This window comes from Callorhinus ursinus, unplaced genomic scaffold (genome assembly GCF_003265705.2).
Source record: "Callorhinus ursinus isolate GAN/ISIS: 27379988/994484 unplaced genomic scaffold, GSC_fseal_2.0 scaffold8, whole genome shotgun sequence".
NCBI classification, from domain to species: domain Eukaryota; kingdom Metazoa; phylum Chordata; class Mammalia; order Carnivora; family Otariidae; genus Callorhinus; species Callorhinus ursinus.
The window spans coordinates 64,105,927-64,119,513 of record NW_027397070.1 but is presented as its reverse complement, the minus strand read 5'-3'; the positions used below and the strand labels follow the sequence as shown (position 1 = coordinate 64,119,513).

The 13,587-nt window shown below is 41.8% G+C and overlaps 1 protein-coding gene across 1 annotated transcript in view; it reads left to right on the top strand.

Annotated features, from left to right (window-relative positions):
* Positions 1-13,587, top strand: part of DICER1 (dicer 1, ribonuclease III) — a 73,586-nt gene that overhangs the window by 43,906 nt on the left and 16,093 nt on the right. The window contains 11 exon segments of the mRNA XM_025869413.2: positions 432-586; positions 3,203-3,335; positions 4,076-4,151; positions 4,969-5,108; positions 7,021-7,200; positions 7,433-7,646; positions 7,873-8,026; positions 9,163-9,345; positions 9,591-9,696; positions 10,086-10,261; positions 11,213-11,996. Of these exon segments, the coding sequence (XP_025725198.2) occupies positions 432-586; positions 3,203-3,335; positions 4,076-4,151; positions 4,969-5,108; positions 7,021-7,200; positions 7,433-7,646; positions 7,873-8,026; positions 9,163-9,345; positions 9,591-9,696; positions 10,086-10,261; positions 11,213-11,996 (2,301 nt within the window).

The following is a 13,587-nucleotide window of genomic DNA, read 5'->3' as shown; positions in this document are numbered from 1 at the left end:
ACATTATAAGAAAGTCAAGTAATTATAGAGCTCTGCAGTATTTTGCAAAGTGTTTGAAAGCTCGCATTGAAAGTGGTCATATGTGTAATGGGGGGAGAAGCCTGGAAAGTGTCCTGTTCATGTGGACAATGTAGTCACAGTTGAGTGACAGAGTTGTGGAGCGATGGGAGGGTGATGACATAGCCCCTGTCTGTGTGTGCGCAAGTATGGTACCATGCAAACCTGTGCGCACGTAGCTAGTGTCTCCACATGATTGGAGCTGGGGGCACCACTTTGGGAGGGAGTTTCTGCATCAGGTGACTTGGAATATTGAAGTGTGTTTAGGAGAGCTGTTTTGTGTGAGGAGAGCTTTTTCTGTAGGTACAGAGGCAGACTCCTGACACATGCAAAGAAAATATTCTCATCATAAAATCTGTTTCTACAATGTTCAGATCTTGAGAAACAAGTGTTCCAAGTCAGTTGACACTGGTGAGACTGACATTGAACCTGTTGTGGATGATGACGATGTGTTCCCACCATATGTGTTGAGGCCTGATGATGGTGGTCCACGAGTCACAATCAACACGGCCATTGGACACATCAATAGGTATGATATAAAATACTTTTGCATAGAAAATCTAGTAGGAGTATTGCAAGATTTAAGTTTAAACCTGTGAGTATTGTAGTGTTTACCTTTTGCAAATATTCACCAGTCTTTCTGTTTATGGCTTGTACTATTTTGATGAGAGAAGGAAAAGAAGTTGCTTTTTTCCATTCATTTGTCTTTTTGATCAGAAGGCAAAAACAGTATTGTGCAGTAATAAATGTTTAGTTTTTGTTGGCAAGGCTGACTTCAGGCATACTTATTTTAATTAGATTTTACTTAATTTTATAGTGCTCGCTAATTTTTTTTTATTCTGAAATCTGTTGTTTTGTGCCATGAATGTTGAGGGATGTTGAATTTTCCATTAGCTATGATACAAGATTATGATAAATTAACTTGCATTTTTAATTATGTCCTAATTTACTTTGTCCTGAATTGGTAATAACATTTCTAAGAACTAAGAAAAGCAGATGCATACCTAGATTATGTGTCAGGATAAACTTCCGTGCAGAGGCAAAATAAAGGAGCAACTCACATAAGATTTTTTTAACCTTTTATTTTGAAACAATTTCAAACTTTAAAATGTTGCAGGAATACTGCAGAGAACTCCCATTTACCCCTCACCCAGAGAGATTCAGCTTTCAGGAGAATTTTCACGAGAATGTTTCTTTGTAGTGAAAGGATCCAAGCCAGGATCAAGGGTTGAATGAGTTTTTCTCATCTCTCTAGTCTCCTTCAACCTGGAATCGTTCTTGTCGTTCTCTGACCTGAATGACCTTGCAACTTTTGAAGATTATAGGCCAGTCATTTTGTAGTCTGTCTCTCAGTTTGGCTTTATCTGATACTTTCTGGTAATTAGCCCCAGGTTATGCACTGGGGCCTGCCTGCACGTCACAGAAGTGGTGCTGTGTTCTCATCCTGTCCTTCGGATGCACTCGATGTTGCCTGGTGCTCTTCCTCCTGGTGGTGGCTCTGATCACTTACGAAAGGGCTGCCAGCTTTCTCTGCTGTAAAGTTGCCTTTTCCCCATTTATAATGAGTGCGTATTTCATGGGGAAATAGTTTGAGACAGTGAAAATTTATTCCTCTTCCCAGTGTCACCCATTAGTTTAAGTATCCATTGGTATTTCTTGCCTGAATTGATTCTTGCTGTGGTGTCTCCAAAATGGTGGTCTTCTGATTCCATTATTCTTTCTATTTGTTGGCATTCTCCTGGAACGAAGAGCTTTCTCTTTTCTCCACTTATTCCCTTTATTATTATTATTTTTTATCTAATATGAACTGAGGAGTTCTCTTTTATTCAGTGGGTTACAGTCTGGTTACTGTCATTTATTATTTATTTTGATGTTAAAATTATCTCAGATTTGGCCAGTGGGAGCCCCTTCAAGCTAGTCTTTTTACGTCACCATTATTCTTTGATCACTTCCCCATTTTATGGCGTACTAAGATTTCTAGCCTCAACTTCTATTTTCCCTGCCTCAGCCTAGATATTGGCTATTTCTCCAAAAGGTTCTGGTTTCTTTTAGTGGCAAATGCCTGGTGTTTAGAAACCAAAATCTGGGTGCTGAGCACTGGGTGTGCTCATTGCCCCTGGAGTATTGCCGCTGCCGGACTCCTTAGAACTAGAAGCTACGTGTGTGTGTGTGCGTGTGCGCGCGCGTGTGCGCATATTCACGTACACATGTATTTATTTCTGTGTCTGACTATGGGTTGTTTCCTCCACTTTTACTGTCACACCACAGGGTTCATTCTAGCTTTCCTCTCTTCCATCTTTATTTCTGGCTTCTTCAATAGTGAGCGATAGGACTCCCATTGCCCTCAGAATCGTTATGTTTACGTCCAGTCTCCCTGAATGCAGCCAGTCTCCTACTCTGCAGGGCTGCCACTGTGTTTTTGTTTGCCCTTATGCACAGGTCGTGACCTTACAGGGTGTCCGCTCATTCTAGTGCCTTCCTTGGGCGCGTTCTGCCTCTACCGATTACCTTCCTGTCCCAGCGCCCTCCTCGCTCAGTCTCAGCGCCCCTGAAGCTAGCTTCCTGCCCTGTAACACTCTCCTGCTCCTGCTGTGGGGGTGTGGTGGGCAGCAGGGTTGGTCTTCTTGTTCGGACACCTTCCGTTGTGTCAATACTGGGCTGTCCTTCCAGCCTCTTCTGATGCCTCCCTTGCACAGGCCCTGAAAGTTTGTGGGTGCATGTACGATATTAAGGAACAAACACTGGTGGCATGTTCTCTTAATGGATTCTGAACAGTATTTTCTGCATTCTACGATTGCATTGGACATATGTTATCTATTTAAATTCAAGTTTTAATTTTAATTAAAATTAAATAAAAATTTAAAATTAGCTTCCTAGCTGCCTCACCACATTTCAGGTGCTCAGTGGCTGCCCCGTTGGGCAGTGTAGACACAGAACATCATTGCAGAAGATTCTGTTGGACAACACTGTTCATCTTACTGAAAGTTTTCAAAGTGGTGAAGCTCAAACTTCACATACAAATACCAATCCAGTAGAGGGGAAGAGGGACATGAAAAATTAAGCTTGAGGCTGTGAATATCAATACAGATTTTTTCCTCCATTTCTCAGGTGTAGATTTAGCATCAGAATTTCTTTTTCTTCACAGATACTGTGCTAGATTACCAAGTGATCCGTTTACTCATCTAGCTCCTAAATGTAGAACCCGAGAGTTGCCTGATGGTACATTTTATTCAACTCTTTATCTGCCAATTAACTCACCTCTCCGAGCCTCCATTGTTGTAAGTTTAGAAAAAGAAATGATTGTGCTTTTAAAGTATGTCATTAATGGATTGTTTTTCAGCTTCTCTATGCCAGCGCAAGTTATAGGAAAATTTAGCTTTAAATCTGTTCTTAAGCATAGGTTTTTAAATCTCTTTTGTGGTCACCTACATGTTCAGACCTCCAGTAGACTGTATGAGTAGATAACCTGAAGTTCCCTCTAGGATCTTACTAATATCAACATTCAGCTGTGGCTTAGACACTTACAGGGACAGAATTTATTAAATGTATTTGGGCTTCTCTAGCTGTTTGTTGTTCACCCGAAAATCTGCCTTTGCGTAATTGCCGTCCTTGGTCCCAGTACTGATTTCCAGATATTCCAAGATGACTAATTTCTCTTGCACATAAAAATTTGTCAATGCTGTTAATGTGTATGTTACAGCCACGTTTTGATATATCTTTGTTTTTTTCTTATTTGTAGATTAGTGACAATAAGCTACATTAAAATCTTACTGAAATTTTTATACATTAAAATTGTCAGCTCTTCATTATAACTTACCTAGGTTTTACTGGGCAGGACTTTTAAAAATGGCCATTTCAACTGTGGAGATGAGGGTTTTGACAAACTTGCTGGCATTTTTCAAAATAAACCACTTTGCTCTCATAAAGTTCGGCTTTAAAGGTACTGCTTTCATAGAAGTTTTATGTGTTAAGGATAGCTACGTGCATGTACAGTGGAAATGTTTTTTGTTACTTTCAGGGTCCACCAATGAGCTGTATCCGATTGGCCGAAAGAGTTGTAGCTCTCATTTGCTGTGAAAAACTGCACAAAATTGGTAAGTGTTTGAAAAGCACACGCAAATAAGAATAAAGTTGAAACATTGTCCAACAGAAGTGTATCAAGGACTAGATAGGTGTCTGAGGATTTTGTGGCATTCTGAACTTGCTGCTCTCACTGTACGGTAGTGAAGACCAGATGGAGATCTGATGTCACCTGAGGGTCCTGTGACACGGACCAGCTCACTGCAAGCAGCTGCGCTGTATTTACTCTCCTCGCTGACCCCTTGTCATTACAGAGAGGTGTTCTTTGTTCAGCAGAATCATGGACACTTGTGTTTCAATGGGTCAGTCTCTCAAAATGGTTTACAAATTCAACCGTTTAAAAAAAAGGAGGGAAGTCTTTATTTTCCATAGACTTTGTAAAACAGTGGCTATGTGCTGTTTTTCTGTTTCAATATTATTGAAGAAACTTTTTTTATTGGAGTAGAGTTGACACACATTGTACATTGGCTTCAGGTGTCCCACAGAGAGATTGCACGAGTCTGTACATGATGCTCTGCTCAGGTGCAGACGCCCTCTGTCGGCTTACGGTGTTGGCCCGGTACCCTGCACTCCGTTCCCCTGTGCTGTGCCTTGTGTAGATGTGATGTTTGCATCTTAGAACAGAATTTGTGGCCCTGCTCACTGACTGTATGAACACCAAAGTAGACCGCCTGACGCATGACGTCCGATCAGCTTGTGATACGAAAAGTACAGATGCTTTAGTTTTGTTACCCTTCCACTTGCTTTCTAACATACTGCTGCTCTGGATACTCTAGTGATTAGAGAGGGAACATCTGGATTGTTTGTGTTAATTGTTTTTACATTTCTTAGGTGAACTGGATGACCATTTGATGCCAGTTGGGAAAGAGACTGTTAAATATGAAGAGGAGCTTGATTTACATGATGAAGAGGAGACCAGTGTTCCGGGAAGACCAGGTTCCACAAAACGAAGACAGTGCTACCCAAAAGCAGTTAGTATTGGTTAGAACCAAATACAAATCTGGCCTTTCTGACTTTTTATTTCTGGCCACATCAAATCGACGTCCCTCTGCTTGCCTTCCCAGACCGTGTAATTTGGCCCACTTGGGATCTCCGCTCACTTCCTCCCATGACAGCTTCTCTCAGATCAGCCAGCCCCTCCTTCCCACGTGCGCTGTGTGCACTTTCCCACTTAGGACATTGCTTTCATTTTTCTTCTCAAAAGGAGTATGGACTCATTTGTCAGATTCTATCCAGGATGAGTCTATTTCTTTTAAAGAGATATTTTTTGTTTCATTCACTTTAGTGGTAAGATTTTTGCTTTCCTAATGTTTGGGGCTAAGACAAAAGAGGATTTGCATGATAAAATGGGCAAGTGAGAGGGTGCCCTCCACATGGTGTGAGGATGGTGACAGCAAGGATTTGTCAGGAGCTAGGCCATGGCCTGCGAGCGGTCAGAACCGGTCCTGTCAGCGTGCCGTGTCTGGCTCTGTCTGTGGCATCTTGGTGGGGTTCATGCGCTACGACGTCCCTGAGTCGGACTTCTCATTAAAGCCGTACTGGGTGGAAGGACTTATTTTAAAAATATTTGCTAATGGGGCGCCTGGGTGGCTCAGTCGTTAAACGTCTGCCTTCGGCTCAGGTCATGATCCCGGGGTCCTGGGATTGAGTCCCGCATCGGGCTCCCTGCTCCGCGGGAAGCCTGCTTCTCCCTCTCGCACTCCCCCTGCTTGTGTTCCCTCTCTCGCTGTGTCTCTGTCAAATAAATAAATAAAATCTTAAAAAAATTATGCTAATATCTGTCCCCTATAAGAATCGCAAACAAAAGCAAAAACTTTGCTGTGTATTTTCATCTTAGCCTAAAAGTGTGGTTCTTTGTTTCATTTTTGCAGTTGCATTGAGTTGTTACTTTTTAAAAAATTGTCACTAAGTTTCACTTGAGCATTTTCAAGATTCAGAATCATGTCGTTTGTTTAAAAATTATGAATGTGACCTGTTCCCTGAAATGCTTGTTTCCCAGCCTTCCTACTCTAACATTAACCCCAAAGACCACTGGACTCGTTTCATATGGCAGACATCGTCATTAGTAATAAGTGTTTTAATTAACAAGTACCTTCTGGATTATCTGATACTCTTTCACTGTAACTGTCTCCTAGCCGGCATCTCTATGCCTTTTAACTGCAGATGCAATCATTAATGTCCCTGAGCCTCTGAAATTGCACGACTCTTCCTGCGTGGGGTTGTGTGAATATTGAAAGTTTAGAAGCAATCTCAGATTCATTAAATTATGTTTTATATATAATTAGCCATTAAAAATGATACAAGAAAGATACTCTCATTGTAGTAACTGGAGAAAAAAATCAGGTGACAACAGCCTTCGTTGTGCTGTTCCAGACGTAATGGAAAAAACACGTATGTGTATATGTATCTGCATTTATACACAGGAGAAAGTCTGGAGGATGCTACAGTATATCAGAAGTTAATCAGGGTTATCTTTATACAATCATGTAGGACTTTTAAAATTTTGCATTTGTTTTCTGATGTTCCACAGTGTTAAAAGACTAAAAATCCCGAGGAAGAAAAGAGTTCTCTAATCAAAAGAAGTAACTCGAATAGTGTTTCATAGACAAGACCCTACAGGGTTTGATTGTTTTGTATAATTTTGGTATTATCTAGTCAGCAGTGCATCATGGGGTAGGTGACCCCAGGCCACCTTGCAGCCCAGACCTGAGAAGGGCTGGCTCTGCAGCGGGGTTAGGTAGTTCGGTCTCCCTCCCTGGCTATTTTCTTAGCTTTTTCTCATCAGTTTTTAGTAAAGCTAGGAAGAAATTTGTTTCTTGCAAGTCTCCGGAAAAGAGGCTGTTACACGTGATCTTGATGCTTAGGTTTTCTTTCCAATTCTAGATTCCAGAATGTTTGAGGGATAGCTATCCCAAACCCGATCAGCCCTGTTACCTGTATGTGATAGGAATGGTTCTGACGACACCCTTACCCGATGAACTCAACTTTAGAAGACGGAAGCTCTATCCCCCTGAGGATACCACAAGATGCTTTGGAATACTGACAGCCAAACCCATACCTCAGGTAGACGGCTCCTTATGACTGATAAATATATCTTGTTTTTTTTTTTTTTTTAAGGGAACAGCTATTTACGAGTAACTATCTTTTGTTACCTCAGAATGTTTAGTATTTAAAAATCAGGGTGTCCCTTCTATTTCCTGGATTGAAAGCATTGTTCCTCCTCTGAAGTTAAATATTTATAATGGAATAAAACACCTGTTAACTTTGGGGATGCTTTATTTTTCTTTTTGCTAAGATCCCGCACTTCCCTGTGTACACGCGCTCTGGAGAGGTGACCATTTCCATTGAGTTGAAGAAGTCTGGTTTCACGTTGTCTCTACAAATGCTTGAGTTGATTACAAGACTTCACCAGTATATATTCTCACATATTCTTCGGCTTGAAAAACCTGCACTAGAATTTAAACCCACAGACGCTGATTCAGCATACTGTGTTCTACCTCTTAATGTTGGTAAGAAGGGCCCAGACTCTCAAAGTGTTTGCTGATACTAGCTCAAAAAGGGAAGTTGGCTTACCATTAGTTTATCGTGGATGCTAGAGAACTCTCTTACTAGAGACAACTCTGCCTTAGACACATACATGAATATATGGCTTAAGTAAGAATCTTTTCTGTAGTACATTTTTTTTTTCCTCTGTAGTACATTCTAACAAGCTAAAGCGTCTTTTCCTTCCCTAAGTGAATGACTCCAGCACTTTGGACATTGACTTTAAATTCATGGAAGATATTGAGAAGTCTGAAGCTCGCATAGGCATTCCCAGTACAAAGTATTCAAAAGAAACACCCTTTGTTTTTAAATTAGAAGATTACCAGGATGCAGTTATCATTCCAAGGTGGGTATTTAAGTAGAAAGCAAAGGGGTGGTGGTATTTTGTTTCAGGAGATTAACTTGGTTCGAGTGGAAACGTCATTGGGCTCTAGCACTGAGGTCACTAGTAGGAAGTTTAAGTGTCTCTTCCTGGTGGGTCTGTTCCCCCTGGTTGACTTCCACTTGTAAGAAAACACCTGGCAGTGGGGCGCCTGGGTGGCTCAGTCGTTCAGCGTCTGCCTTCGGCTCAGGTCCTGGTCCCAGGGTCCTGGGATCGAGCCCCGCATCAGGCTCCCTACTCTGCGGGAGGCCTGCTTCTCCCTCTCCTGCTCCCCCTGCTTGTGTTCCCTCTCTCGCTGTGTCTCTCTCTGTCAGATAAATAAATAAAATCTTTAAAAAAAAAAAAGAAAACACCTGGAAGAAACACCGTTGGCGGAGGGGTTTTACCTTGGGAAGGTCAGGTCATCTAAGTGATGTGGAAAGGCATTCTTAATCCCCAAAGTCTTAAAGGATTTGATTGTAAATAATAGCTTCCTAAACTTTTTATGAGGAATAATGAGTGGTATTAAGTGCAATGAAGAAGTAAATCAGAATGCTTTTTTTCTTATTTCGTAAAGATTTAGGGGATAGACTTTTTGAGCGATAAATTTAAATATAGGAACTTTTCATAAAATTAGAGTACTGGCTGTAATTCAGTCTTTCTTTGATTTTTTTCTTCTTCTTTGTTAAAGCCATATTTTAAATGTTAGCTCTCATCAAACTATTGGTGTCTCATTCTATTTATGCTGCCAGTGCCTTTCACATTTAGCATATTAGTAATGCAGGGTGCTTGCTTAGTTGGTGGGACACTGAAAGTTTTCTACCCTGTTTATACTGGTGAAATGAAGAGATATTTAAAGGTGCTGTTTAGTGTTAATGTGTTAGCGAAGGACAAATATTTAGAATGTGGGTAATAGAGTAGAATGGAGAATCAGTTTTCAGTTAATATAAACGTACTTTTCTTCTTACATCCATTTGAAATATATTATTTGGAATTGAAATTTTCATTTATGCTATTTATTTTTAACCTTTGAACTTACTTTAAAATCATAATTTGCATTTTCATATGAAAAACATTTGTTGAGAATAGTTGTCTTTAAGTGTATTGTTTTTCTTTATTAGATACCGTAATTTTGATCAGCCTCATCGATTTTATGTAGCTGATGTGTACACTGATCTTACCCCACTGAGTAAATTTCCTTCCCCTGAGTATGAAACTTTCGCAGAATATTATAAAACAAAGTACAACCTTGACCTGACCAATCTCAACCAGCCACTGCTGGATGTGGACCACACATCTTCAAGGTAAGGGGTTTCAGAAATGACATCTGAAATTTTGCCCAAGGCATTATTTGCAGGGGTCAGTAGACAAATGTTCAGGTTCGCTGTCCCCACTGCCCACCTGTAGACTCTGAAATCAGGAGACCCTTTGCAGGCAGAACTGCCCAGGGTGGGGTCCAGGAGTCTGCACACTGAAGGTGTGGAAACACTGTGAAGAAGGGACTTATTTTTATTTTTGTTTGATAAAATTATTTTGAAATTCTTAACAGACTTAATCTTTTGACACCTCGCCATTTGAATCAGAAGGGGAAAGCTCTTCCTCTAAGCAGTGCTGAAAAGAGAAAAGCCAAGTGGGAAAGTCTGCAGAATAAACAGGTAATGTGTTAATTGTTACTAGATAATTTAATATTTTGAAAGATAAGTTTGGCTTTTATATTGTCAAGTGAACTGAGCGACATGAATTTTTTGGAAGTTTCTCAACCCTTAGGTTTTGTTATGTTTTAGGTAATCCTGGGTGTTAACTTGTATTTGAATGTCTTTTTGGAAGTATGAGAGGTTTGCTTTTGTACTTGGTCCATTGATACAATTCATCCTTGTAAATCCTAGGATAAATCTCATTTGGCCTTAAAGGATTATTTTTTTAAAAGTTAGATTTTTACTAGTATTTATTATTTTTGTCTTTATCCATTAGTGAAAATGACCTTTAATTTTTTATTCCTTTGTGTGTTTGCTTTGTATTTATCCACATTTTTCCATATTCAAAGATCCTGGTTCCAGAGCTCTGTGCTATACATCCGATTCCAGCGTCACTGTGGAGAAAAGCAGTCTGTCTCCCTAGTATACTCTATCGCCTTCACTGCCTTTTGACCGCAGAGGAGCTAAGAGCCCAGACGGCCAGCGATGCTGGCGTGGGAGTCCGATCACTTCCCGTGGATTTTAGGTATGCCTGTGTCGTCAGTCGGAAAGAACACGGGTCATGAAATCCATTTGCAAAAGAACTGAATTCAGTTCAAGTTTTAATTTTATATAAAATAATTCTTAAAAGGTTAAAAAGAAAGCATGGATGTCTCATGCATGCGATAAGCGCATCCTTTGACTCCTGTGTCCTTGTAAAGTCGCAGAGGGCGAGGGGGTCCTTTGTCCTCCAGTGATGGCAGTCAGAGTGAAAACGGAAACAGTTCTTTGTAACCACACTGACCTTTTAAGGCTGCTTCCTCTTTTATAAATTTATATTAAATGGCAATTGCCTCAATATGTTCTTTGTCTTTTTCCTTTTCTTCCCACTAGGAAAGTGGCTGCATCCTCAGGAAATTACTGGCTTAACCACTCTGGGATTAATTTTGGTTATCCAGTTGTCAAGACTACAATGGTTCTAGGGATTAAGGAATGTGAAAATATAATAGTAATAGTCACAACTATGTTTGTTGAGTACTTATTATAGTGTCCAACACTGATTTAAATGCTAGAGCCTTTATTAGGTCACTTAATCATTTAGGACAACCCTATGAGGTAGGAGTCGTTAGCCCCTCTTCCAAGTGTGGGAATCCAGGGTGCAGAGGGGTTCCGTAAATGACCTTCTGGTTAGCTGGAGGGCCTGGGATTCCAGCCCACACTGGCTCCTGGCCCCTGGGGCTAACCCCAAGCCTAACCACCACACCGTGCTTGCCGTAAGGCGGCGGATGAAAGCAGCACAGCGAACCATGTCCCACTCCTGATCGATACTGTGCGGAAGTCCAGTACTGTTGACTTCTGCCTTGGAAACTTGTTTCTTTTCTAAAGCAGGAGGTGGTTTATAGGAATCTATTTTATTTATTTATTTTATTCACATTGTTCTTGCTCTAAGCCTAGCCCTTCTGAAGGATCTGATGAAGTCATAAAAATGTCTTTGCAGATACCCTAACCTAGACTTCGGGTGGAAGAAATCTATTGACAGCAAATCTTTCATCTCAATTGCTAACTCCTCTTCAGCTGAAAATGATAATTACTCTAAGCACAGCACAATTGTAGTCCCTGAAAATGCTGCACGTCAAGGTGCTAATAGAACCTCCTCTCTAGAAAATCATGACCAAATGTCTGTGAACTGCAGAATGTTATTCAGTGAGTCACCTGGTAAGCTCCAAATTGAAGTTTCAACAGATCTTACAGCAATTAATGGTCTTTCTTACAATAAAAATCTTGCCAATGGCAGTTATGATTTAGCTAACAGAGACTTTTGCCAAGGAAATCAGCTGAATTACTACAAGCAGGAAATACCTGTACAACCAACTACCTCATATCCCATTCAGAATTTATACAATTATGAGAACCAGCCCAAGCCCAGCGATGAATGTACTCTACTGAGTAATAAATACCTTGATGGAAATGCTAACAAATCTACCTCAGATGGAAGTCCCACGACGGCCGTGACGCCTGGTACTCCCGAAGCTGTTCGAGTGCTCAAGGACAGGACGGGGTCTGAGAAGAGCCCGTGTCCTGGGTACTCCTCGAGGACTCTTGGCCCCAATCCTGGACTTATTCTGCAGGCTTTGACCCTTTCCAATGCTAGTGATGGATTTAACCTGGAGCGGCTTGAAATGCTTGGTGATTCCTTTTTAAAGCATGCCATCACCACGTATCTGTTTTGCACTTACCCTGATGCTCATGAGGGCCGCCTTTCATATATGAGAAGCAAAAAGGTAAGAGAGACTGTTTTTATATGGAACAGTTTGAGCAACTATTCAGTGTGCCTAAGAGTGGCTTCAGGTGTTGGACGGTTTTTAGAGGATGAGGGATTGCTTAGGGCTTGTGGTGCACCTGCCCAGGGGTTGACCGAAATCTCTTTTTCACTGATGAAGCACTCAGGTTTTGGGTGGGCATTAGCTGATGCGAATGTGCCTTATTTATTGGTAGGCATTCAGTTCTGCCAGGACCATTTGTGAGCATGTGTGTGCTTCCTGGATCCTGAGGGGGATATAAAGAAATACGTGGCATACTTACTCAGGGGGCTCGTGCTTTAATTTCATCCAGTTTAACATTTACTTGGGAGAATGCTGTCTTGGCACACGAGGCATACAGATGTGGCTAAAATGCAGGTCTTGCGTGGAGGAGCTCATCTTCAGGGTTCTAGAGCGTGAGGAAGGGAAAGAGTAGCACTCCCCTAGCTCAGTGACTCTGCATTGTCGGGGGAGTGATGAGGGAGTGATGCCGGGGCTCGGAGCAAGCGGCGCTTGAGAGCCCAGAGGAAGGGTGTTCTGAAACCAGTGGGGAATTAAGATTTAAGGAGGAAAAGCAACAAAGTCAGAATGTTTCCATGACGCTAAAAGAGGTATCACAAGGCCACATGTACCTGCTTGACAGCAGCTTAGAAAGCTGCTCATTGCCCTAAACACTGAGAAGGAAGGAATATCGCTTGTGATCGGAAGGTGTTAATGGAAGAGGTGCGTTCATAGTGTGTAAACAGAGTGAACGAATGGCAGAGCGTGTCAGCACTCAGTGAATAGACTGGCAGCAGTCAGAAGTGTGGAAATACCCGAGAAAAGATTAAAAAGGCAGGTGGGTGAAGCTCTCTTCTCTTGTGGAAGATCTTCAATGCTAGGCGAAGGAGCTTGCACTTATTTTGAATGTTAAAGACACTTTTTGCACCAGGGACTCTGTTTTTTTGTTTTTGTTTTTGTTTTTTGAGAGAGAGAGGGAGAGGGGGAGGTTGGCGGGGGGGAGCGCAGAGCGAGAGAATCCCTAGCAGGCTCCATGCCCACCGCTGAGCCCGACGCAGGGCTCAATCTCATGACCCTGAGATCATGACCTGAGCTGAAATCGAGAGTCGGCTGCTCAACTGACTGAGCCACCAGGCACCGTAAGGGACTCTTCATGTTCATGAAGTGGTAGCTGTAGATGATGGCTCTGGTATAGCAGGGTGCAGCCTGGGTTGAAAAGCAAAACCAAACTAAGCTGAGCGATCAGTTGGGCCTTCGAAGAAGTCTAAGCAAGCGGAAAGTGGGACAGTTCTAGAGTTCTGGCAGTGAGGAGAGGGCAGAGGTGAGTAGTACTTCAGAGGGAATGTGAGTTGTAGCTCACGCTAAGTGCTTCCTGTAGCCAGACACTACTCCCACCACCTCACGTATCACAGGCATTACTTGCCTAATTAGGTTCTGTATACTCTTATTTTGTGATTTTATTTATAATTGTGTATACTTTTATAGTATCCCTAGTTTACAGATGAGGGGACTGGGGCGGGAGATGCTCACTGGCCTGAGGTCACGTGGCACTACGTGGCGGAGCCCGGTCTGG